Genomic DNA, 27,596 nt, shown 5'->3' on the forward strand with positions numbered 1-27,596 from the left:
TCTTGAAACAACCCAAATGTTCATCAGCACATGAATGGATAAACAAATTGTGCTATAGCCATACAGTGAATGGGATATTACTTACCCAAAAAACGAAATGAGTAAGTGATGAACTCGACTACATGGATGACTATCAGAAACTTTATAGAGTTAAACCAGATATGTAAGAGTATATAGTGTACTCCATTTATATAAAATTCTAGAGCAGGCAAAACTGTAGTCACAGAAAGTTGATCACTGGTTGTTTGGGGCTGGCAGTTGTGGTATGATTGACCACAAAAGGGCATGTGGGAACTTTTAGGGTGACAGAAATGTTCTATATTTTGAAGGTGTTTTTAGTTACGTGGGTGTACCATTTGTCAATACTCAGCTAACTGGACATTTAAAATGGTTCCATTTTCTCACATGTAAATTATACCTCAAAGTTGATTCATAAGGAAAAATGGAAAAACTAAAAGCTGAAATGGGTGGAGCATAGTATACGTAGATTAAATTCTGGTTAGTAGAAGGGACTTTGTTTTAAATGGATGCATCCATAAACAACAACATAAAGGTAATAAGTCATATTAGGGGGTAACCACCAGAAGATCTAAAAAGAAAAGTAGTTAGAGTGGTTGCTCTAAAAAGTGAATAAGAAGGAATAAAAGATTGTTGCTTTTCATTATAAATCTTTCTCCATTATTTGGCTTTTCTAGTACTTGCATGTATGACTGATAAAAGTTAAAGAGAAAATGCATAAGTAGAATTGGAGGTCAGAAAGTAGAGTTCTAAGTACAGATGACTCTTTCATGTTTAATTAGAAAGGGGAGGAGAAACAGAGTAGTATTTGCATGGGAATACCCTCACACCTCCCTTCGAGGGAGATTTTATTTTCATTTATTTTACTAATAAGCATGAGGAATATTATAATTAGAAGGAGTGAATGTCCCTAGTTAAATCAGTTTAATTACTCTCTGTTAAAGAAGGATTTTAAACGCATTATGTGGGGCCCAAATGGAGTTAGCTCATTCCCAGAGCAGACTAGAGGCAGAGAACCTCCCACAAGGTCACAGCAAGGCTGTGCATTGCTACACAGAGTCTACATACCCAACAGTTGTTTATCTGAGATCGGAGTCCTGAAACACATGATAAAGGCTGTTCAGAGACCACAGAGTCTTCTCTATTAGATAAAAGGCAAAGTAATATAGAAGCTCGAACTTGAGTAGGAGGCCCAGGATGTCAGTCAAAGGATTGCCCCTGGTCACACGTCTACCAAAAATAACCAACACTTTTACTATGCTACTCTATTTACATTATCTTCTACATTATTTCATGTGATTTTCCTCATAACACTGTAAAGTAGATATTATCTTTCACAACAGATACATTTACCATCTCCATTTTACAGATGAGGACACTGTGGCCCTAAGGAGATTGGGACTTGCTCATATTGCAGAGTCGATCAATGGTTCAGCTGATCTTAAAGGAAGCACTTGTGAATGGGGAAGCTGCCATGGGGTGTGCAGCCTGCTCAGTCACTGCCTGTTTTGTGCATGCTGCCAAACTGCACAGTTGGCAAAGTGATTTGTTATTTATGTCAGAAGAGGGAAACGAGTAGTAAATGTCACATTGGTAATTAAAAGGACAACCTTGTGACATGAAGACTATTGTTGGCAAGTTAAAAGCTATGGTTAAAGAAAGCCTGTGGGAGTATTATGCTGCCAAAACTAAAGCTTTGTGTAAGACCCAAAAGGGCTTTTGCTAGGGCTACAGAGAATGGGGCAAAATCAGGGAAGTAGTGATGAAACGAGATACCCAGAAGCAAGCCCCTGAACAGAAATTTTCCTTGGCTGCAGCATCCCCTTTGCTTACCTTGATTACCTTTATGCCTGGGACTGAAATAGAGGAGATTTCAGCCTTGGAATCCTGAATTCATTATCTTTTTCCTACTTACTAACGTATTTAGTCTTTCATGCTTTCATTCAACAACTACTTACTGAGCAACAACATAAGCCTGTCGTTTTTGTTTTTTTATTGTTGTTGTTGTTGTTTTTTTTTTTTTTTGAGACGGAGTCTCGTTCTGTCGCCCAGACTGGAGTGCAGTGGCGTGATCTCAGCTCACAAGCTCCTCCTCCCAGGTTCACGCCATTCTCCTGCCCCAGCTACTCAGCTGGGACTACAGGCGCCCACCACGTCGCCCAGCTAATTTTTTGTATTTGTAGTAGAGACGGAGTTTCACCGTGTTAGCCAGGATGGTCTCGATATTTTGACCTCGTGATCTGCCCGCCTCGGCCTCCCAAAGTGCTGGGATTACAGGCGTGAGCCACCGCGCCCGGCCAAGCCTGTCTTTCTAATTATATTCATCCTTACCCTTATTCTTCAGTTTTTCTCAACTGAATAATCCATTCTCTTGTTAGTTCATCATGGGTTCCATTCTGTTCAGCACTCTTTTCCCTGTTTTCGTTTCTGTCACCTTTAGTCTTTCATCTAAAACTTGATTGGCAGAGTATTCCCAGAACAACTTCTCTTTCCTTTTTCTACCTCTCTAATAATGCACTGTTCTATAAAAAAGGAAGAAAAGAAAAAGGAAGGAGGGGAGAAAGGAAAGAGAAAGAGAAAGGAAGGAAGGAAGGCATGCAAAGGAAAGAAGGAAGGAAGAAAGGATAAAGGGAAGGAGAGAGAGAGAGAGAAAGAAAAAGAAAACGCCCTTTAGCCTTTTATCGTCCCCCTTCCTGCATCAGTATCAGCCTTTGGTCTATTCTGGAAGTCCTGTGTTTGTCTTTGTCCAGGAGGCTTTCCTTTATCCCTTCTGCAGTCTTTAATGTTGCTTGTTTAAAGACTCACCATTTTTCTCTTGAAAATTCTGGAAGTTTTTTTTTTTTTTAGAAGTGTCAAGTTCAGCTGTTTTAAGTAATTTAATACAACTATGTTTCTCTCCTCTCCCTCTGGGATCACCAGAAACTAATTGGGGGATTGTATTGTTTTGCCACAGAAAAACTTCTACCCAAACCTGGGAAAAAGCAGGTTAAGTTAAACAGTGATTGGGAAAAGTTAAGGATTATTGAGAAAGGTATTAAATTGATAATAATGATATTACTAGTAGAATATTATTTATTGTATGCAGTGTATTAGGAATTGTACTTATGTTATCTCATTGATTCTCATGAAATGATGTGAAGAAAATATTAACAATTTCTGTTTTACAGAGTAGAAGCTGGTTCTGGAAGACTGCACAATAATGTGGCATAGCTAGGTTTATTTTTTGCGTTGTGTATGTGTTTAATATATCGATCATTTTTCAGAAAAAAATACATATTGAACACTCACCATGCATAAAGCATTCACAGACATTGTCAAGTACCCAGAGATGAATGGGACTGCCAGCCTTAAGACTTGGTGATGCTCCATCTCTGGAGATAGATAGCTACTTCATCAGGAACTTAAGCATAAGGATGTATAACTGGTATGGGACATTCCAGTCCTGGAAGTGTATGGCTTAACACACGGCCACTGTTGTCAGGGAGGTTATGGCCTAATATAGGTTTAAAGACATAATGATAATGATTATAGTATAAGGCAACATGTGGTTAAGGGTTATAAGAATACAGGAGGGAGGCTGCTTCACTTAAGCCTTCAGTGACAGAAAACATTATGCCAAGTCTGGCATTTGAACTGGGCCTTGAACAAAAGGTGTAATTTCTTTTTTTTTTATTATTATACTTTAAGTTCTAGGGTACATGTGCACAACGTGCAGATTTGTTACATATGTATACATGTGCCATGTTGGTGTGCTGCACCCATTAACTCGTCATTTACATTAGGTGTATCTCCTAATGCTATCCCTCCCCTCTCTTCCCACCCCACGACAGGCCCCGGTATATGATGTTCCCCACCTGTGTCCAAGTGTTCCCATTGTTCAGTTCCTACCTATGAGTGAGAACATGCGGTGTTTGGTTTTCTGTCCTCACGATAGTTTGCTCAGAATGATGGTTTCCAGCTTCATCCATGTCTCTGCAAAGGGCATGAACTCATCCTTTTTTATGGCTGCATAGTATTCCATGGTATATATGTGCCACATTTTCATCTGTCTGTCTAAAATAGTCTTCCCAAACCTGTAAGTCCCCTAATTGAAATTACACCTTTTGGCACCTTCATAATTTCAATTAGGGGACTTACAGGTTTGGCAAGACTATTTTAGACAGACAGATGGACATGAGTAAAGCCATAGAGGTAAAAAGCCCAATGCATATGTGCATGATATGTGATAAATAATTTGGATTTCAGAAACCATAGATTTTGGATAAAATCTATAAAACCATAGATTTTGGATAAAGAAATTTCTAGAAAATAGCCTTTGGGAGGCTTAAGTTTTTTATTTTTATATAGTCCATTTTATTTTACATTTATTACCTGTGTTTGCTTGATACATTTTTGTTATTTTTGTTTTCCCTTCTTCTCATGAGTGTTGATGCTCGGTACATTTTAAAAGAGCTAGTGCAAGCTTGCATTTAACGTCTATCATGATGTTCCTCTTGATATTTGTGTGGTACCTCCAGCCTTATTCTTAACATTCCTTTACACAGCCATCATGGAATAAACAGCACAAAACAGCAACAACAACAACAAAAAAAATGCAAAAGCATAAAACAAATAATGAGCATCATTCAAACCAAGGGAAACAGAATGACATATCAGCACTTATAAGTGGAGAATGCATTTATAACCACCACAACCCCGTACTAGCCATGAGAAAAGGGTGTTAACTTTATGTTTCAGCACTTTAAATAATTTATGTATACATATTAAAATATTATACTATTAATGCTATTCAGGGTAAAATATGCTATGGAAATATTTTGTGATAATATTTTTTATAATGGGAGCTGCCCTGAATATACAGTGATCCTATGCCCTGATTTCCCAGAGACTTCCTGATTTATGCCTGTTGTCCTGCTATAATCATTACACCCCCATCTATACAACATTAAAAATCCAAAGTAGATAAGAAGATGATAAAGGCACAGCCAGTTAATAAGTTATGTTAAACCTTAGTGTATCTCATTCTCAGTATTTCATCATTGGGGATCTAACCTCCATAGGTTAAACGGGGTGCTTGCTCTGATAAACTTCTCAAAGGCAGGTATAAGAAACCTCAGATCTCTCTCCATCAGGCTGATGGCACTGAACAAATCTACATAAATTTCCCACATATTCTCTTAGTCATTCCTGATTAAATATCTCCTTGCTGTGTCTTCTTTGTCTCTTATTATATAATCTAAAAGATGCCCACTTTAAGAGAGGAAGTTGATTGCGGGTGGGGGGAGTAGGGTCAGGATGGAGAGACAAAAATGAAATCTTTTTAAATGGAATTGCCCCTGATTGATGCTGCAATGTGATGTTTTTGTTATCGCTAAGTTAGAATTCTAAGGTCTTTCCTTTGTATCCTGTATAGCAGTGATGGCATATAGTGCCTCTGTGAACCATGTGGTGCTGGTCTGATGGGCAGGAGTGGTTCATGCATCTTCATAAACATCTAGTTTATTGTGAGAAAAAGGCTTGGATAATGGTGGGGAAGTAGGGGGAAATGTACGTCAAGATTCAAAACTAAAGCACTGTACAATAGGGTTCACATGTCAAAACTTCATTATTGTACTTTTTCTGCTTTCTGTTTGTGAGAATGTTGCATATAAGTTTTGAGTTTCCAATTATTCTTATGTGAAGTTACGTTTGAAAAGCTGTGGTGTTTCTTGTCATGTCGCTGATATTATAAACTGACCGGCAGAGCTCCCTTCACAGGTGCCGGGGTTATTGGAATTGTGCTCCTGCACTGGTTCCCCTTCATGATGAATTTTATTCCTAAACTCCTTTGTGTTAATAGTATAATTAGCAATTTCAGCCATTCCATGCTTTTTATTCATGGGAATGGAATGTTGCGCTTTTGTCCTCACTATTTTATTGCTTTGTGAATCCTGAAATGTTGGGAATCTGTCTTAGAATTTGAGAGAGGAGTGAGAGCTGACTGCCCCATGAATGTAGTCTGGCGTGTATCTGTAATGTTTATAGTGTTGTGGTGACTGCCGTGGGTTTTCAGAACACTTTTGAGTGATTTGTCACCTATTATTAATAGTTGCAGGTTAATAAGTATAGTTTCTTAAACAATAAAGATTGTATTATTAGGGCATTAGATAGTATATCTGTTTATAGACATAGTACTCTGTGTTTCAAATGCATCTTCAGAGCAGATTTTACCAAACTGAAATTGAGACTCAGGAAGCATACACTGCAGTCAGTGTATTCAGCTGAAACTACTGGTGTGAGTTCAGTGTTTCTTTTGAGAACCTGTGGCATCGGGTATGCTTTTTAACAGCCATGAGAAAAATATCTCGCCCGCCCAGGCCATAAAACTGTTCAGCTGACAGAGCTAATTTAGTATTTTCTTCTTTTGATCTTTACACTTTATCTTCATTTATAGCAGGTCATAAACTTTATAGAGTATTGCCTTTTGTATGGCATACTGAAAGTGCATTTTTAAAACTAGAGAAAAAAATTCCTTTGAGGTAATTTTCATAACTATAAAAACATATATTCAGATTTATGCCCTAAATGCATTTGTAGTGAGGTGAATAGAGTCAGGATCATCAGTCTGACTGAGCTAAGTTTGATTTGATGGCAGGCTTCATTTGGACTTTGTTTCCCACATGCACGATTGTTATACCTTATTGAAATACAAATGACAACTAACGTGTTTATCATTTCTCTTTCGATGCAATGAGAACTCAAAAAAAAGAACTCATGATTCTATTCAATAGTGTTTATATATCCTAAATGTAATTAGTAAGTGTCATAAAACACCTGTACTCTTACAGTGAATACCAAACTTTATTAAAATCAATGATTCTCAGACTTTTTCTGCCTCAGTACATCGAACAGGTATGACCTGCTTCTATTGCCCATCACCCTGATAGAGGAGAAATATGATCAACATTTTGTCACCATTGTGCAGGTTGAAAAGGCCTGCCTGGCAATTCCGTGTGCCTCCACACATACACTCTTCCCCTCGACCATCACACATGTACACCTTGAGAATTGCTGATTTAAATGATGGCACAATAGTCATGGGAGGGGAGTGGGAACAGCTGAACTCATTTCAAGTTGAAATTTGATGTTCCTTTAACTCTGCTATGCTGAGATGACACCAAGACTTGATTGATGCAAGATATCACAAGCTGGATGCCTTATGGCTCAATTGCATGAAGATGATGAGCTTCACAACTGTTTCCTGCCAATTATGTTAGCTTACATGAGCCAAGAGTCAGTAATTTCAGGCTACTTTAAGGAGATGAGTGATCTGTGGAATGCCTTTTATAGACAGACTTTAGATTAAATTTGAGGATGGGTCACCTACTGGTTTTACAGACCATTTTTGTTTAGGCATCAAGTCAGATTTAATATTTTAACATATAAGTGATGGCAAAATTCAACAACAAAAATCTGCTAGCATGTAATCTTTTCTTTTTTTGTTTTTATTCTTAACAGCTTTATTGAGTATAATTCATACCATAAAATTTATCTATTTTAGTTTTTTAATGATTTAATAAATGTTTTAAGTCATTTTGATGAGTTTTAGCAAATGTATGGAGTTGTGCAACCATGACCACAATCTATTTTTTGAACATTTCCATCACACAGAAAATACCCGCTACCTGTTCACAATCTGTTCCCATTACCATCCCAAGCCCAGGCAACCACAAATCTGCTTTCTGTCTCTACAGATTTGCCTATCATGGACATTTCATATAAACAGAAAAATATAATATGTAGTTTTTTTAATCTAACTTCTTCCAGTTAGTGTAACTTTTTTTTGGCATTTATCTATATTGTAGCATGTAAAAGTATTTTATTCGTTGCTGAATAATGTTCCATTGTTTGGATATACCCACATTCTGCTTATCCTTTCTATAATGCTTACAAAAGATTAATCTTTTATGGTCCTTGTTGCTTTTAATCTACCTAGCTCCCCACCTCCTTGCCTGGTTCCCCCGCTGGAACCAAGGTCAGATTGAACTTTTCTGGATTTGACCTCCAGGCTCTATGCTGAAGAGTTTGTACTCCTTCACTCATCTCATCTCTGACTACAAACTTCAGTCCCTGAAGAAGTTGAGATGATTATATCCAGTGGTTTTTTTTTTTTTTTTTTTTTGAAACAGAGTCTTGCTCTTTCACCCAGGCTGCAGTACAGTAAGGTGATCACCACTGCAGCTTCCACCTTGTAGGCTGAAGTGATCTTCCCAACTCAGTTTCCCGAGTAGCAAGGACCACAGCAGTGTGCCGCGACACCCGGGTAATTTTTTTAATTTTTATTTTTTTAGAGACAGGGTCTCACTCTGTTGCCCAGGCTGGTTTCAAATTCCTAAGCTCAAGAGATCCTCCTGCCTTGGCCTCCCAAAGTCATGGGGTTAGAAGCATGAGCCACTACGCCTGGCCTGGATTGAGGATTTTAATCTCAGAAACTGGTACCAATTTTGGAGTGTCCTCTGAGGCCTCAGAAACAGAATAGAGTTGAAGATTTCTGTGGTAATTATGAAGCCAGCCTTAGAGTTCTGTGGCTAAACCTAGCATAATTTGTAAACATCACATAAATAGCAATATATTCCAAATATATTAAAGAAAATACTGAAAGCATTAAGAAAAAATAAGTCATTCATAATTCAGTGTCTCAGTTTGCATTATTCAGGGAGAACCACTATTCAACATGTTGATGTATGTCCTTTTAGCTTTAATTTATGTGCAGACATATACAGTTTTTTTAAAAGATGGTTTTCTGTAATAACCGTTTCCCCACATGAGTAAATACTTTTGAAAATATGAAAGTTAATCTCATGAGCAGTGCAAGGTCAGAGATAACCAGGTTCATTCATGTTTGTGTCTTTCCACAGTGTCAGACTTCTGTCGATGCTATTTCAATAGCAAAAGGCCACAAACTGCATGGACTTTTCTAGAAACTTCTCGATCACTTGGTAGTCACAGCTGCACAGCCACAAGCCACTCCACAAGTCAGTCAATATTGTCAACTATATGTAATATTACACCTAGTTAATATATAAATGTTACAGATTAAACATTCCACAACAAACAAAGTAACATTTAACATCAAGAGAAGAGATATAGGAAAAAGGGTTAAGGAAATAGTCCAGGGAGAGTGAGGAAGACAGAAAGAACCTCCTGGTCTGGGCCAGGGCCCATCTGTTTTACAAGAAAGAGTCTTTGATGTGTGCACAGCCTTCGGTGGCAGATGCTGGGTGCTTATCAGGAGTGACAGCAAGACAGTGTCAGTTAAGACAGCCATTTTGAGCTGTGAATTCCTGCTGTTTTTATGGCTACAGAGTCCTCCAGTGAGGACTGATAGTGGAAGAGTGTGCCTGTTTATGTCCTTATCTGGTTGGATGCAGTCTTTATTTATTAATTTATTAAGCAAAGTATCTTGTCCCTGTTGGCAAAGTGTCCTATGAAATGTAAGATGGAGTCTTTTTCTGAGATGGAGTTACTTGTGTCAAGGGTGCTCTGTACAGTTAGTGTAGCTAGAATGGTATGAGGGAAAACATGGTCAGGAGAGAATTCAGAGAGTAGATATTTGCTGTCACTTATGGCCTTTGAAACTCGTTGTAAAGAATTGGGAGTTTATTCCAAGTGTAAGTTGAAGCATTAGTTTGTTGTGCAGGAAGTTATTTTATTTGCTTCACATTTCTGACGTAACACTGGCCACAGTGTAAAGAACCTATTGGAGGGATCGAGAGAGGGAGCAGGAAGATAGAGGAAGAGGCTTTTGCGGTATCATAAGCTAGAGATGATGGCAGTTTAGGCTAGGGTAGCAATTCAAAATGGCAACAACTGGCTGGACTTAGAAAATATTTTCAGAGAGGTTGATAGGATTTGTTGGTAGATTAATATACTGGGAGAAAAAAAGAATCAAGGGCGACTCCTAGTTTTGTTTTTTAATCTTGAGTAACTGAGTGACTAGGAAAGCCATCGCAGAGATCTGGAGAAAGCTCTAGGAGGAGTGAGTTTGGTGAAGGAAGGTGTGGGAGATTAAGATCTGGGTTTTGCATATATAAAATTTAAATTAGGATGGTGCTAGAGGGAGCTATGGGATCTTGGGAGAGTTAGAATGAGAGAAATTACACATTTGTATGGTAAAGGATATGCTCACCTAGAGAAGGAAAAGTGGGTGATATCTAAGAGGGAAAGGGATAATTGGAAAAATAAAGTCCTTTAGTACAGTGGTCCCCAGTCATTTTGGCACCAGGGACCAGTTTCGTGGAAGACAGTTTTTCCACGAACGGGGCGAGGGGTGTAGGGGCCAGTGGGGGATGGTTTCAGGATGAAACCGTGCTACCTCAGATCATCAGGCATTCGTTATATTTTCATAATGGGCACACAACCTAGATCCCTTACATGCGCAGTTCACAATAGAGTTGGTGCTCCTGTGAGAATCTAATGCCGCTACTCATTTGACAGGAGGTGGAGCTCGGGCAGTAATGCCAGCGATGCAGAGCAGCTGCAAATACAGATGAAGCTTCGCTCACTTCCCCGCCGCTCACCTCCTGCTGTGTGACCCAGTTCCTAACAGGCCATGAACTGGTAGCGGTCCAAGGCTTGGGGGTTGGAGACCCCAGCTTTAGTGGGAGAGTTGGGATGGGATCCAAACTAGAAGTGGAGGGGTTTGTTTTAGACAAGAAAGGTACTGGAGGCACTGTGGGCACAGATATGAGTGGGTTAGAATGTTTGGGATGAGAAGAGGCACTTCTCTTGCGATCACTTTATCAGTATTTTCTCAATTAAAAAAAAGCAGAGTCATCTGCCGAGATGGGAGGAAGGTGACAGAACTTTGAGGAGAGGAGAAAGGACACAACTTGGTTTGACTCAGAGAAGAATAATTCACAAGTGTGCAATCAGGATTGAGATACTGATGAGAACCAAATCTCATTTGTGCTTATAAGTTTAAAGTGAGTCCAGCCAGAACAGTTGTGAGTTACTGATGATGATTCCTTGATCTTGGGTGACAGGATGATCTGTTCTCTTCCGTTGTCCTGTTGATTCTAATGCCCATATTACATTTAACTTTATATTTTAATATTTTGTAGGGCTAGATTTACTTTATTTTTGTAGAAACTTTTTGTTTCCTTTGGCATTTTGGTTTTGCTTTTTAGCTTTCGGTATTGATTATGCTTATTCTATTTTGGGGGAGTCTGATTTTATTAGGTTGGTACAAAAGTAATTGCAGTTTTTGCCTTTTTTGTAATGGCAAAGACCACAATTACTTTTGCACCAACCTAAATAAGTTCAGATTAAATTTGCTGGGATAAATAAAAGAATATTTTATCATTTCTTCTAATTATAAATTATCTTTAATAATTCATTTAACAAATATTGATTAAGTGCCTATAAGACCTTGCATGAGACGTTAGAGGTGCAATGGGAAAAGAGATAAAAATTATAGTCCCTTCTTCCACAGAGCTCACAGGCCAGGGTAGAGGCCAGCAACCTATGCCCTTTAGCCAAATGCAGCCCACCTCTTGTTTTTGTACAGCCTGTGAACTAAAAAAAATTTTCAATTAAACATTTCATTTTAACATTATTGTAGATTCACATGAGGTTGTAAGAAAGAATACAGGGAGATCTTCTATACCCTCTACCTGATTTCCCCCCAGTGGCAACTTTATGCAGAATTATAGTATAACATATAGTAAAACCAGGATGTTGACACTGAAACTGTCAAAAGACAGAACATTTCTACCAGTGCAAGGATCCTTCATGTTGCCCTTTATAGCCCAGGCACTTCCCTCCCACCCAGAAACCCTCCTTAACCCCTGGCAACATTTAATGTTTTCCATTTCTGTAGTTGTTACTTCATAAATGTGATACAAAGTAAATCATATAGTATGTAACTTTTTGGAGTTAGCGTTTTTTTCCCTCTCAGAGTAATGCTCTGGTGATTCATTGTTGCATATTTCAGTAGTTTGTTACTTTTTATTGCTGAATAAATCCATGGTATGGATGTGCCACAGTTTGTTTAATCATTCACCTGTTGAAGGACATCAAGGTTATTTCAAGGTTTTGGCTATTATGAATAAAGATCCTATAAACATTCTTGTGAACAGTTTTTTCCCTCTGGCATGCATGCTCAGAATCATATTTGCTGAGTCTTACAGTATTTGCATGCTGAGTTTTAAAAGAAACTGCCACCAGAGTGGTTGTACCAGAGACTGTCAATCCAGTTTCTCTGCATCCTTGCCAGCATTTGGTGTTGTCAATATTTTTTATTTTAGCTATTCAGGTGGGTGTGTAGTGATATCTCATTTTGGCTTCAACCTGCATAATAGTTAATGATGTTGAACATTTTTTCATCTATTTATTTACTGACTGTATATCCTCCTTGACGAAACGTCTGTTCATGTCTTTTGATCATTTTCTAATTGAATTGTCTGTGGAGCTTTTTTTACTATTGAGTTTTGAGAATTTATTGTATATTTTATTCTAGGAAGTAGTCCTTTGTGGCTGAGTGTAGTGGCTCATGCCTGTAATCCTAACACTGTGGGAGGGCCAAAGCGGGCAGATTGCTTAAGCCCAAGAGTTCAAGACCAGCCTGGGTAACATGGCAAGACTCCATCTCTACAGAAAATACAAAAATTAGCTGGCTGTGGTGGTACATGCCTGTGGTCTCAGCTACTCAGGAGGCTGAGGTGGGAGGATCACCTGAGCCCAGGGAGGTCAAAGCTGCAGTGAGCTGTGATCATACCACTGCACTCCAGCCTGGGTGACAGAGAAAGACCCTGCCTAAAAAAATGAAAAGAAAAGAAAAAGTATTTTGTTGAATGTATGGCTTGCAAGTATTTTATCCCAGTCTGTAGCTTGTCTTTTTACCCTCTTAACAGGGCCTTTCACAGAGCAGAAGTTTTTTTTTTTTTTTTAGCCCAATTTATCAGATTTACTATTTTAGATTGTGCTTTTTGTATTAAGACTAAGAACTCTAGCTAGCTCCAGATCCCAAAGACTTTTTTTCTAAAATGTTTATATTTTTACATTTTACTTTTAAGTCCACGATCCATTTTAGTTAATTTTTGTATAAAGTGTGAGACTCACACTGATAGGGTGTGGTGATATCAGGTATATGGTTTACACTCCTTCAGGGGAATGGGGTGCAGATTTGCATGGGTCTACTTCCCTGTCTGCGCTTGCTTTAGCTGTGTCCCATAAACTGTGATGTGTTGGTTTTTTATTTTCATTACATTCAATCTGTTTTTTTATTTCTCTTGAAACTTCATCTTTGACCCATGGATTATTTACAGTTGTGTTGTTTAGTTTCCAAGTGTTTGATAATGTATCTGTTATCCATTGTTGATTTCTAGTTGGATTCCACTGTGGTCAGAGAAGGCACTCTGTGTGATTTCAGTTCTTTTAAACTTGCTGAGGTTTGTTTTATGGCCCAGAATATGGTCTATCTTGATATATATGGGCACTTGAAAAGAGCTTGTATTCTGCTGTTGTTAGGTAGAATGTTTTATCATTGTGAATTAAATCCTGTTGTTTGATAGTGTTGAGTTCTGTATCCTTGCTGATTTTCAGTGTTGTTTTTCTATCAATTTTTGAGAAAAGGGTACCTTTGCTCTGAAGTCTGTTTGCTCTGAAGTCTATTTTATCTGATATTAATATAGCCACTCCTGCTTTTTTAAAATAAATGTTTGCATGATGTTTCCTCCATCATTGAAGTGAGTATCATTTAGACAGCATGTGGTTTGGTCATGGTCTTGTTTTTTATTCTCTTCTACCAATCTCTGTTTTTCAGTTGGTCTATTTAGACTATTCACATTTAATGTAGTTATTGATATGTTAGGGCTTAAGTCTGCCATTTTATTTTTTTATTTTCTGTTTGTTCTACGAGTTTTGTGTTTCCTGACATCCAGTATATTACTTGAACATTTTATGGAATTATTTTTTTACTTTTCTTTGGTGTTATTAGCGTATCCCTTTGTATGGCTTTTTAAATGGTTGCTCTAGGTATTATATATACATAGCTAATCCCAGTCTACTGGTGATGTCATTTTACCAGCTTAAGTAATACACAGAAACCTTACCTCCTTCTACATCCCATTGCCTTCCCCTCCTTACAATATAATTGTCTTAAATATTTCCTCTACACACATTTAAAACCACGTCAGACAGTATTAGAATTTTTACATCAGCTAGCAAATATAATTTAGAAAACTTAAGAGGACAAGGAAAACTTACTGTCTTTACCCAGATTTTTACTTACTTAGTTCTTCTTCCTTCATGATTTTAGCAGATTCCTTCTTTTATTGTTTTATTTCTGTTTAGAAAACTTCCTTCAGACATTCTTTTAGGTTAGGTCTGCAGGCAATAAATTCATTTGGGTTTTTTTTCATCTGTGAATTCTGATTTCCCCTTTATTTCCATGGGATATTTTTGTTGGATTCTGGGTTGACAGTTATTTTTCTTTCAACACTTGAAAAATGGTGCACCATTTTCTGCTGGTTTCCATATTTTCTGATGAGAAATCTGCTATTATTCAAATTGTTTTTCCCCTCTAGGTAAGGTGTCATTTCTCACTGCTTTCAAATTCTTTTCTTTGTTTTTAGTTTTTAGTAATTTGATGTGTCTTTGTGTAGATTGCTTTGGGTTTACCTTATTTGAGGTTTGCTTAGCTTCTGTAAGATTTATGTCTTTTGCCAAATTTGGAAACTTTTCAGCCACTATTCCTGTGAGTACTCTTTTAGCCTCTTTTTCTTTTCCATCTAGAACTCCAGTGACACAAACGTTAGATCTTTTGTCACAGTCCACAGGTCCCCGAGACTCTGTTCATTTTTTTTTTTTCAGTCTATTTTTGTTTTTCAGGCTGGGTAAATTCTGTTGTTTTATCCTCAGGTTCATGGATCCTTTCCTGTGTCCCCTCAGTTCTGCTATTGACTACTTCCATAGAAATTTTTGTTTTGGTTATTGCATTTTTTAGTTCTATACTTTTTTATTGCTTCTTGTTTACATCTTCTGTTTCTTTGCTGAGAATTCCTATTTCTTAGCTCAGATTTTCTGTTTTTTTTTTTTGTTTCTAGTATGTACATAATTGCTCATTAAAGTATTTTTATAATGACCACTTTAAAATTTTTGCCAGATAATTCTAACAGCTCTGTTATTTAGGTTTTGATATCTATGATTGTCTTTTTTCATTCTGCTTGAGATCTTCCTGGTTCTTGATGTGGTGAGGGATTTTCTGTTGAAACCTAGACATTTTGGGTGTTCAGTTACGAGATTCTCAGTCTTTTTTTTTTTTTTGAGATGGAGTCTCGCTCTGTCACCCAGGCTGGAGTGCAGTGGCGCAATCTCGGCTCACTGCAAGCTCCGCCTCCCGGGTTCACGCCATTCTCCTGCCTCAGCCTCTCCGAGTAGCTGGGACTACAGGCGCCCGCCACCGCGCCCGGCTAATTTTTTGTATTTTTTTAGTAGAGACGGGGTTTCACCGTGGTCTCGATCTCCTGACCTCGTGATCCACCCGCCTCGGCCTCCCAAAGTGCTGGGATTACAAGCGTGAGCCACCGCGCCCGGCCGGGAGATTCTCAGTCTTATTTAAACCTTCTGTTTTAACTGGCTTCTGACACTACTATGGCAGGGGAAGAGGGGACACTACCTCATTTCTGCCTGATGAGGTTAGAAATCCAGGTTCCCCTTGCGGCCTCTATTAGCACCTGAGAGGGAGCTTCTTACTGCTGCCTGCCCAGGGATCAGCATTACAGCTCCCTGCGAGGCCTCCACTACTGCCTTCATGGCTGGGAAAGATAGAGGTCTTCTTTGCCTCCCATGCAACCTCCACTAGTAACATGGTCAGGAAAGGAATGGCCTTTCTACCTCTGAGTGGAGGTGGAATTCCTGGCTCTCCACTAGGCCTTCTCTGACACGGTCCCATTGAAGAGGGGGAGGGACCTCATTACTGCTTCATGGAGGTGGAAGTCTAGGCTTCCCACGTGATGTCCACTGACATCCGCCAGGTATGGACAGAAGTGTCAGCTTCCCTCCTCAGCCTTCCCTGACACCGTGACAGTGGAGGGGAGGGCATAGGCAGGGAGTTAGAGTGCCCCATTATAGCCTGGTGAGGATGGAACTCTGGGCTCCCCACTCAGCCTGTGCTGGAATAGGTAGGGGTGGAGCCACGTTTTTTCTGTGGTGTTTGGCTGAAGTAGATCAGTTAATATCTAAACATTTTCTGTCTTTCTGGCTGCCCCTTTCCTTGTCTGTCCCTTAGCTGAGAGAATAGGCTCTTGTGGTGACGGTATTATTGTTTTTTGGGGATTTTTTTTTGGTCTGTGCCCAGTGGCATTTCCAAGTTGCTGCTATCTTCCTGCAAAAGAAAATTCAGGAAATTCTTTGGGTCCCAAGATCACTGACCAGTCTGCCCTCTTTCCACCACCTGGATTTGTCTTATGTTTGTTTATAGCATCCAGCATTTTTAGTTGTATAGTCAGCCCTCTGTATCCTTGGGTTCCACATCATGGATTCAGCCAGCTATGGATTGAAAATATTTTTTTAACTGCATCTGTACTGAACATGTACAGACTTTCTATTCTTGCTATTATTCCCTAAACAATATAGTGTAACAATTATTTACATGGCATTTACATTTTATTAGGTATTGTAAGTAATCTAGAGATGATCTAAAGAAGCAGTCCCCAACCTTTTTGGCATAAGGGAATAGTTTCATGGAAGACAATTTTTCCACACACCACTGTGTATGCGGGGGTGAGGGACGGTTTCGGGATGAAACTGTTCCACCTCAGATCATCAGGCATTCGTTAGATTCTCATAAGAAGTACACAGCCTAGATCCCCTGCAAGCACAGTTCACAACAGGGTTCGTGCTCCTCTGAGAATCTAATGCCGCTGCTGATATGACAGGAGGTGGAGCTCAGGCAGTGATGGTCACTGGTCCACCACTCACTTCCTGCTTTGCAGCCAGTTCCTAACAGGCCACAGACTGGTACCAGTCCACTGCCCGAGGGTTGGGGACCCCTAGTCTAAAGTATACAGGAGGATGTACATAGCTTATATGCAAATACGACACCATTTTATATCAGGGACTTGAGCATTCAAAGATTTGGGTATTCGTGGAAGGTCCTGGAACCAGTCCACGGACAGCTGTACTTGAAGGTCCTGGAACCAGATACCAACAGAGAGCTGTACTTAGCAGGAGGAATAGGGTAAAGAACACCTACTCCAGCTCCTGAAAGTGGAGATTTTCATCTGTCCATTTAAAACCATTTAGAGGAATCTCATGATTTTCCTCACCTGTGTTCTCTCTGCCTGTAACATCTTTTTCTCCTTTTGCAGCATCAGCCACTATGTGATTGTCATGTCCATGACCATCTTTTTGGTGTTCCTCAACGGCCTGGCCCAGCTGCTCACAACGAAGAAACTCAGACTATGTGGCAAACCCAAAAGTCACTTCATGTGAGGTTCCTGAGGCACCATTCAGCATCTGGATCCTGATTCTCCTTTTAAACTAAAATCTCATCAAGGATTCAATAAGAAGATGGATATGGATATATAGTATATTCTACTCCTGTAAAGAAAATGGTATTTGGAATTCCAAATTGACAGGTTTTCTGGAACAAAGGAGCTTCTTTTCTTTTTTTTCTAGGTTTTGCAGGCATGAAATAGTGATTATATCTGTGGGAAAGCATAGGAAGGCATTCTCCTTTTTCATTTTTTTCCATTGGCTGGCAGCTCTTCCCAGTGATGTTGAGAGCACCTGCAGCAATCTGGTCCCCAACTGCACAACTTCCCACATACCCAGAGGAGAGCATATGCCTGTGGGGGCAGTGCTGATGGCATCCAGAGTCATTGCCGTGGCTGAGCTGGAAGGAAATCACCAGGTGCCACCGTCAATATTTATCAGCTTTCAGCACTGGTTTTGTTAGACAGTCAGGGTGTATTATTTCAAAGGCTTCAATAGAAAAAGTGTTTGCAGGTATTTGTCATATTTATTTAGTATGCAATAATAGTATCTTACCCTTTTTAGTGCTATTTCTCAGGTTTTCTCAGTCAACCAGCTAGATGCATGTCTATCCTTCACCTTTTTTTTTTTTTTCATTTCTGGATTTTCATGGAATTTCTGACAATACAAAAGTAGAAAGTGCTTAGTATTTCTGTCTTGTACATAGGAAAACATTTAAAATAAATAGTTTTTAATTGTAGGCTCAACATCTGTTACCCCATAGCTTTTTCATATATTGTTTCTTTCCCTTTGAATTTCTTTTTACTGTCATCTATTATTTTAACAGGAGTTTAAAAATCAATGGTTAAACTTTCTGACAATATCATAAGAATTCATATTAAAGGTGTTATTCTTTCTGGTTGTGAGATTCTAGCCCAAAGGCCTAAAATCATCAAATTAGATTTCCATTTGTAAACAAATTCAAATGGGCAAAATATCTTGAGAGCAGTTTTTATATGGATTGTCCATAAAATGACCTTTACATATCCCTGCGGAGTTGGCCTTTTGCCCATGGTGTGCCAGTAGCTTTGGCTGATGCTAAGCTTTCCTGGTATTCGCCCTATTTTTAAGAAGTAATTGCTTTTGAATTAAGTTATAGCATTACTAATTCACGTTAATGACTAGGAAACCCTCTATAATTTACGAGACTTTTCACATTGGTGGGGAGTGAATAAATACAATTTAAAAGAGTCAGAAATCAGTTTGGCAAGTGTACTTTCTTAAAATTTCTATTTATGATGAAGTATAGTTATAATTTATTTGTAATACTACTTTATGGTATACCAGTGAAAGAATTATAGTATAAAAAAGAGGCATTAATGTTTTATGAAATCTCAAGCATCAGTTCATAGCATAAAATCTAGCTGGACAACTAGGAAGCTATGGTAGCAAACAGTGATGTTGATGGAATGAGAATCATGAACTTTCATATTACCTCAAAGGATTTTTTTATCAGTTTTTTTTCACACATCAGAGAAAACTGACTGTATAAACACTCATCATTGACCTCTTTCTATGTGTAGTTTTCCCTTTTATCTTTTCCCAAATTTTTATAAAGAGAAATTAATAAATATTTTATTACAACATTGTAAAAGGTGCTCAGTTTTTTATCTTTATTTTGCTCTTTGAGGAGTGTCTTTTTCTTAATTTTGTCCTTTGAGGTCAGTGTGAGTCTGTAGAATAGGTTGAACTTCCTTCTGACAGTATCATAGAGTTTGTGTTGTGCGCCTGCAGCCACAGGCTCGCCTTGCTGCACCGTAACTGGCCCCTTCAGACTCACATGGGAACAAGCCTTTTCTGTTGCAGTTTCCCAGGTATCTTTAAATGTATCTTTACAATTAATTGTAATCTTTAAATGTATCTTTGAAATGTATATTTTTATATTAAAAAACAGAAAAAAGAGACAAGAGTTAGGGAAAAAGTATTTCTATTTAAGGTATTTATTTTTTCGTTCCACCTATGCCATAGATTTCTGAATCAAGACTTAGGACATTTGCCGATTAACAATGTTTAAATTAGGAATTGTTATAAGAACTAAAATGGGCAGAAAAAGTTGTGAAAATATTGAACCAAAAAAAAGGCCATGCTATAATCTTAGAGGGCCCATGAATAAATCTTAGAGGGAACCCTAAGGCTTTAGGAAACCACTGCAGCTTGTCTGTCATTTCCCAATATGTTGATTATTATACTTAGTGTACAGTATTCAGAATACAAAATGCTTTTTTATTTTTTAAGAAAATAATGTTATAAATGGTTGTATATTTTCATAGAATGTCTTTATAATTATTTATTAATGATAGAGCTGAATTAGAAAAGCTCTTCATCCATTATAATATGGTTTCTCATGAAAAACTTGTTACAAATTTCAGCCAACTCAGATATTAAGAACATCAGTGTCAACCCTCCTCCCCTCCTGCCACCTTTTTACACTTGTTTTGGTGGACTAGGGGCTCCTTTTCTCCTCCTTTTTGACATATAACTGTGCCATTAAAAACGTGATTTCTGATGAAGCTGGCCTAGAGGAAATGAAGGAGATTGCGTGGGTATGGTCTCTAGGACAGGCGTAGCTGTTGCAGGGCCCCCCTGTCCTTGGGAGAACCTGGTGAGCTCCCATATTCAAACTAGATGCCATCATGTCAGGGGGCTGAAGAGAATGGAGCTAAATCAACTCTGTCATTTGGAGAAGACCCCTTCAGACCAGTTCTGAGAACTCCTTCTTTTAAGAGACCAGAGATAACTTGATCATTTCTCACCTTTTCGTAGTTGTTCTTTTTTATGTTGACATTCCCCTTACTGTTTTTAAAATGCTTCAAAGCATTAATGATTATTATGCTGTGTGCTTTCAGAACTATGGCAATATCTTTGTAGCATTTTCCCATTTCTGTATCAGCGTGGTTTTTTGTTTTGTTTTTTCATTTTTGTTTTGAGACAGGATCTCACTCTTGCTCAGGCTAGAACGCAGTGGTACCATCTCAGCTCACTGCAACCTCTGACTCCTGGGCTGAAGTGAGCCTCCCACCTCAGCCTCCTGCGTAGCTGAGACTACAGGCACACGCCCCCACACCTAGCTAATTTTTAAATATTTTTTTGATGGAGACAGGATTTCACTATGTTTTCCAGGCAGCAGCATTTTTTTTTAAGACTGGGATTTCTTTATAATGCTTCATTATTTAAAAAAAATGAAAAGGACACATTAATAATCAAAATTATCTTTGGCCTCACAGGGCTAAAATCTAGAATTATTATTACTCTTGGGTAAACTCATGAAAAGAACTTAATATTCATTCTATAAAGAAACAAAAAGAACCTTTGAGATGTGTCTCTTATTCATTTCCTTAGGTGCACTTAAAACGGATTACAGTTATTGCTCAATTTTCTACCTTCAGAATTGCAGCATTTATTTGCCACACAGCAGCATTTCTCAGAGTTTGTCCCTTAGAACACTGGTTCCTTGTAATACAAATAAATGTCATAATAAAAATAGTTTCTTTTTTCTTTTTTTTTTTTTTCGAGACAAATGCTGGCTCTGTTGCCAAGGTGGGAATGCAGTGGCGCAATGTCAGCTCACTGCAAGCTCTGCCTCCCTGATTCAAGTGATTCTCCTGCCTCAGCCTCCTGAGTAGCTGGGATTACAGGTGCCCACCACCACGTCTGGCTAATTTTCCTATTTTTAGTAGTGACAAGGTTTCACCATGTTGGTCAGGCTCATCTTGAACTCCTGACCTCAAGCAGTTCACCCACCTCGGCCTCCCAAAGTGCTGGGATTACAGGCGTGAGCCACCTCACCCAGCCGAAAAGAGTTTCTTAATTAAATATATTTGAGAAACATCTAGTCAAACCACCTTAAATAGGTGTATTTATGTTAGTTCTAAGGGAATTTAACTTGTGATGCACGTTGTGAAGGGAGGAAGATAGCATTATGCCAAAAGTTTCCACTTGCTTGACAGCAGACCCTATCTTAGAGTTTTCTTCCTGATTGGTAAACATAAGAAATGTTTCCAAAGCTGGACTCCGTGGCTCACCCCTGTAATTCCAGCACTTTAGGAGGCCGAGGCGGGTGGATCACTTGAGGTCAGGAGTTCGAGACCAGTCTGGCCAAAATGGCAAAACCCCATCTCTACTAAAAACACACACACATGCATCCTGGCGGGGTGGTGCACACAAACACACACACACACACACACACACACCCGGCGGGGTGGCAGCCTCCTGTAATCCTTGCTACTCAGGAGGCTGAGGCACGAGAATTGCTTGAACCTGGAAGGTGGAGTTTGCAATGAGCCGAGATCATGCCACTGCCTGGGTGACAAAGTGAGACTCTGCCTCAAAAAGAAATGTCTCCATATAATTTTGCACTAAAACCTTAATTTGTCATAGTTTTGAAAATAGGGTGTTGTATGCTTGATTGAATTTTTTTTCCTGAGAACTGGAATGCCATTTTGACTTTAACCGGCAATTTTTCCTGCCTCTGTATATATTACACCTGTCAACATTTAGTCTTTCATGTGGGAAAGGCCAGTGGTACCAGATTGCATTCAGTTCATCACGGCTCATTGTCTAGCCCTGTTGGAGTTTAGACTAAGCCTTCATACCTTATGTTTTATATCTTTTACCTGAAAAATAAATTTGCACCAAATTTCAACTTGTTTTCTTACGATTTGACAGTGTAGAAGTTGATTAGTAGTTAAATTTTTATAATACTTTGTTATTTAAAAAAACTATGAAAAGAAAACTTCAGTTATCAAGATTTCCTTTAATTGGCCTCAAAGGGCTAAAATCTAAAATTCTTATTACTCTCGGGTAAACTCATGAAAAGATAAATTCTTTTTACAGAAGAATTTAATTAGATTGACTAGTATCGAATACCAGTTGCATCAAACATCAGTGATTCCATGAATTTTTTAAAGTTGTTTTTACTTTAAGTAGATAATGTTCAGTGAATTTGACTAATGTGATTAACGAAGGGACCAACAAAGGTAATTGTCAATCTAATAGACATAAACTTTTACCTCGAATATCCCTATATTACTCGAACTTCTAGAAATCGTCTGTCAACATTTTAAAAGCTCCTCTCCTTGCTAATGAGAAGTAATATTCTTAAAATTAGAAACCATACAATTAAATCCTGATTTGCCTGATACATGTTTGCTTGTCATGTCCTATCTCTCATATTATTGTGATTGGTTTTATTTTATTAAAAACTGCTCATAGCACAGCCAGGTGATCTATGTGAACATCAACAGTGATAAGTTGACAGTATGTACCCTGGATACATGATGAGAATGGCACTTTAGCTATATGGACTTCCTCCCCAGTGCTCATAAACCCAGTCTAATCATGAGAAAAACAGACAAATCTCAATATAGAAACATTTGGCAAAATACCCAGTGAGTACTTTTCAAAACTACCAAGGTCATTAAAAACAAGAAAAGGCTGAGAAACTGTCAAAGCCAGGAGAAGCCTGTAGAGACATGACCACTGCATGGGGTGCGGCACCCTGGATGGGCCCTAAACATGGGGTGCGCCACCCTGGATGGGCCCTAAACATGGGGTGCGCCACCCTGGGTGGGCCCTAAATGTGGGGTGTGGCACCCTGGATGGGCCCTAAACATGGGATGTGGCACCCTGGATGGGGCCTTGAAACAGAAAAGGACATCAGGTAAAAACTAAGGAAATCTGAATAAAGTAAGGACTGTAGTTAACAAAATGTCAATATTGGTTCATTAAATGTGAAAACTGTGCCTTAGTAGTTATTAGAATTAGTAATTATTAGGTGTTAATAATAAGAGAAACTGGGTGAGGGAGTGTGTGGGAACACTCTGTATAAATTTTGCAAATTTTCTATAAAACTATTGTAAAATAACAAGATTATTTAAAATTGTAATTTTATTTTTTCAATTTTTACTTATACACATAATTTTACATAAATTCATTAGAAGTATAATAACAGACAAGCAGAGGATTGAAGGGGTGGTTCACTGGTTTTTTTCTGTTTTTTTGCTATTTCTCCCTAGTTTTCTCTCTGCCCTTTCACTCCTGTTACTCCTTTCTGAGCCATGTTAGAGCCCAATGTGTATAACATTTTTCTTCCTGAATTACTTTCAATCAATTATTGTAGCTATTATTATTATTATTTTGAGACAAGGTCTCACTCTGTCGCGCAGGCTGGAGTGCAGTGGTACAATGATGGCTCACTGCTGCCTTGACTTCCTGGGTTCAAACAGCCGTCTTACCTCAGCCTCCTGAATAGCTGGAACCATGGGCTAGTTTTTAAATATTTTGCTTTTGTAGGAACAGGGTCTTGCCATGCTGCCCAGGATGGCCTTGAATTCCTGAGCTCATGCAATCTGCCCCTTGGTCTCCCAAAGTATTGGGATCAGAGGCATGAGCCACTGTGCCCGGCCAATTATTATGTTCAACATAAATCTCACATGAGTGTGTAGTGGTCAGCTGTGCCTTTGCTTAGCATTTCCTCTTGAGATAACTGTGCCTTCATTGCTAACCTTCTGTTTCTGGCAGGAGCCAAAAATGTTTTATGACCCTTCTCACCACATTTGACTATTTTAGGGGTGCACATCTGGCCCACACAAGACCAGTCTAAGTTCTTGGCAAGATTTTCAAGCTGGAACTGAGAGAAAGTTTCTAAGATGCGAAGTTTCAGAGCTGTTTTTCGCCAAGTTTAATTAAGTGAAATATTCTAGTAACCTCCCAATAAGTAATCTTTTCAAAAAAAAAAAAAAAAAAAAAGGAAGGGGGGATTGAATTCACTGATCTCTCTAAGAACACGGTGGATTATGAAAAATCCAAAGCTCCACTTAAAATGTTTATTTTTGTTCCTGGTTTTTATCTTCTGCTAAATTGGAATTTAGGGGGCAGAATAGTTCCATGAAAACTGATTCAGACTTTATCCCTCTGATTTACAGTGCTGCTTTCATGCCTAATATTACAAAATGTTCAAGTGCCCTGTTTTGGTATTATATAGTAAAAACAGGAATTAAAAATCTTAGCTTTGCATAGCCTCTATCTCCAGGAAATGCAAAGAGCTCTTACATGTTCATTCCTCCAAAACAAAATACAAATTTTCTCATAGGTGCTACTGGAGAAACAATAGCACAAATAATCCCTATGGAGAGCCTGCCATATGCCAAGCCCTGTGGCAGGGGCTTTACACTCATGATCTCACATAATTGAGTTATTGCAACCACTAGTGCTAGGCCAGACCTCAGCGAGCCTGGTCTGGGTTCCAGGCTGTCAAGAAGGATGTCTTAGGCTCTACTCGTTTGGTTTTTCTTCAGCAAAAGCAACAAACACTGGAAAGATAGTAAGGAGAGAAAAATATATAGGTGGTTTTGCCCTCCCCTCAAAGGTCTCTCCAGCTCACCGTGCCTCCACCAAAGATTAGGGCTCTTAGAAGCCCAAGGAGAACAATATGCCCAGTAGAGCAGAGGAACACAGAGCATGGACCCGCTGCCGTCAGTGCTCACAGCCACGGCAGCATTCCCAAGCAACTTACATCACCGTAAGAGGCAGTGGTTGTGCTGCTCAGGAGGGCCAGCTTCACTAGGCCTTTACGTCCCTGCTTTGTCCGCACGATGGGGCCCTGGGCTGTTCCACCCATGCCCACTGAGGGGCTTTCATGTGGACAGGCCTGGCCATGGCCCATACAACACCAACCAAGGTAGATAACAGCCTTATTTTCCAGATAAGAAAACTGAAGCGCCAAGAGACTAAATGAATGTCCCAGAGTACTCCATTTGGCAAGTTGATTTGCTAGTCAACTCAGAGTTAATTTCAGTCTAAGTCTAAAGCTAAAACTTTTAATCACCAGACTCCCTTGGGGATGCCAGAAAAATAGTCCACACAGACGATAACACTTGGAAACAAAATTTACAAAAGGAAAGAGATTTAATGGACTTACAGTTCCACGTGGCTGGGGAGGCCTCACAATCATGGTGGAAGGTGAATGAGGGGCAAAGTCATGTCTTACATGGTGGCAGGCAAAAAAAGCATGTGCAGGGGAGCTCCCCTTTATAAAACCATCAGCTCATGAGATTTATTCACTATCATGAGAACAGCACAGGAAAAACCCACCCCCATGGTTTAATTACCTCCCACAAGGTCCCTCCCATGACAAGTGGGGATTATTACAATTCAAGGTGGTTTGCGTGGGGACACAGAGCCAAACCATATCATTCTTCCCCAGCCCCTCCCAAATCTTATGTCCTCACATTTCAAAACCAATCATGCCATCCCAACAGTCCCCCAAAGTCTTATTTCAGCATTAACTCAAAAGTCCACAGTCCAAAGTCTCATCTGAGACAAGGCAAGTCCCTTCCACCTATGAGCCTGTAAAATCAAAAGCAAGTTGGTTACTTCCTAAATACAACAGGGGTACAGATATTGGGTAAATGCACCTGTTTCAAATGGGAGAAGTTGGCCAAAACGAAGGAGCTACAGGCCCCGTGCAAGTCCAAAATCCAAAAGGCAGCAATTAAATCTTAAAGCTTCAAAATAATCTCCTTTGACTCCATGTCTTACATCCAGGTCACACTGATGCAAGAGTTAGGCTCCCACGGCCTTGGGCAGCTCCGCCCCTGTGGTTTTGCAGGGTACAGCCCCAGTCCTGGCTGCTTTCATGGGCTGGCGTTGAGTGTCTGTGGCTTTTTCAGGTGCATGGTGCAAGCTGTTGGTGGATCTACCATTCTGGGGTCTGGAGGACAGTGGCCTCTTACAGCTCCACTAGGCAGTGCACCAGTGGGGACTCTGTGTGGGAGCTCCAACTCAGGAGGCTGAGGCAAGAGGATCGCTTAAGCCCAGGAGTTCAAGGATGGCCTGGGCAACATAGTAAGACCACGTCTCACTTATTAGATTCAGAAAACAAAACAAAACAAGAACACATTGGCTTTCTAGCCATTCACCAATGGGTTGTATGGTTTTAAAATGTTTGCCATTTTATCCATTGGTCCTCAAAACTAGAGCCCTGCCTCTTTCAAGATTTACCAGGTTATAAGGGAAACACAAAGGCATGTTCAACCTAATTCTTGCCCTCAGGAAACTGATAACGCAATTTAGGAGGCAGAATTTATGCACTCTAGGATCACACAGACCCATCTGGGCCCTGCTTCTTATTAGTTGTGTGACCTTAGGCAAACCCCTCTGAGTCTCAACTGACTCATCTGTAATACTGTGATAATACTGCCTGCCCCATGACGTGTTTTTTGGTCTTAATGCACTTATGACTTAAATTAGATTGAAACATTAAATTGTATTAAATTTCTTTACAGGCTTCACCTCTGAATAAGATCATTAGCTTCTTAGTGCACTGCATACTTAAAGTATGGGTATAGATGATACAGCTGGTGAATAAAGGCAGCATGTGATATTTGCCTTACGAGCAATACATGCAACAAGTACTCAGAGACTCTGAGAGAGAAAGCTCAGGAAAACTGATGTGCCAAGAAGGCCAGCAATTGAGAAGGGGCTTGAGGGAAGAATTCAAATAAGCATAGTTCTACAATGAAATACAGAACTCAATTTATATTCAGAAGTAAAAGATTTAATTCCGTTGATCACACGTTTGTAGGCATTCATGCTTAATGAGCCATCAGGATGTGTAAGGCAGTGAACTAAACACGTTAGAAGAATTAACAGAAATAATCTACTGTCAGTAACATTTATCAAAGGAAACTAAGATTCAGGTTAACTCACCCAAGTCAAACAGCCAGAGGAAGTGGTACAGTTTTTTTATTTCATACAGTTCAGTATGAGGCAGCCTCTTATCAGTATGCTTTCCTCTCAATCCAACTTTACAAATCCAGTGATTTTATGTAGACAAGCCATACTGTGGAGGTGTTATTTGGATTGTCAGCATTCTACCTTCTTATTTGCGTGGATCTCTATTAAAGGGGTCTTGGGGGAATGCAGCGCTCTGCCTCCCACTATAGAAGATGAAGGTGGCCCCACACAGTGGTTCTAGGCAGCCCAGCTGGGGCAGACACCAGCTATGGCATCTAAGGAACCTGCGATGATGTTCCTTGCAGGTGACCTTGGCTGCGTCCTCT

General features: G+C 39.3%; 1 protein-coding gene across 3 annotated transcripts in view; it reads left to right on the plus strand.

Annotated features, from left to right (window-relative positions):
- PIGN (phosphatidylinositol glycan anchor biosynthesis class N) overlaps window positions 1-19,295 on the plus strand; it is a 138,709-nt gene extending 119,414 nt beyond the window's left edge. For 2 of the 3 annotated variants that reach the window (XM_032152123.2, XM_032152124.2), the window contains one exon: window positions 17,370-19,295. In XM_032152123.2, the coding sequence (XP_032008014.1) occupies window positions 17,370-17,493 (124 nt within the window). In that variant the 3' untranslated portion in view covers window positions 17,494-19,295. The remainder of the gene's footprint in view (window positions 1-17,369) is intronic. The other variant, XM_032152125.2, reaches the window with a different exon arrangement.
- The last annotated feature ends 8,301 nt before the right edge of the window (window positions 19,296-27,596 follow it).

The sequence above is a fragment of the Hylobates moloch genome, unplaced genomic scaffold (genome assembly GCF_009828535.3).
Source record: "Hylobates moloch isolate HMO894 unplaced genomic scaffold, HMol_V3 SCAFFOLD_5, whole genome shotgun sequence".
NCBI lineage: Eukaryota > Metazoa > Chordata > Mammalia > Primates > Hylobatidae > Hylobates > Hylobates moloch.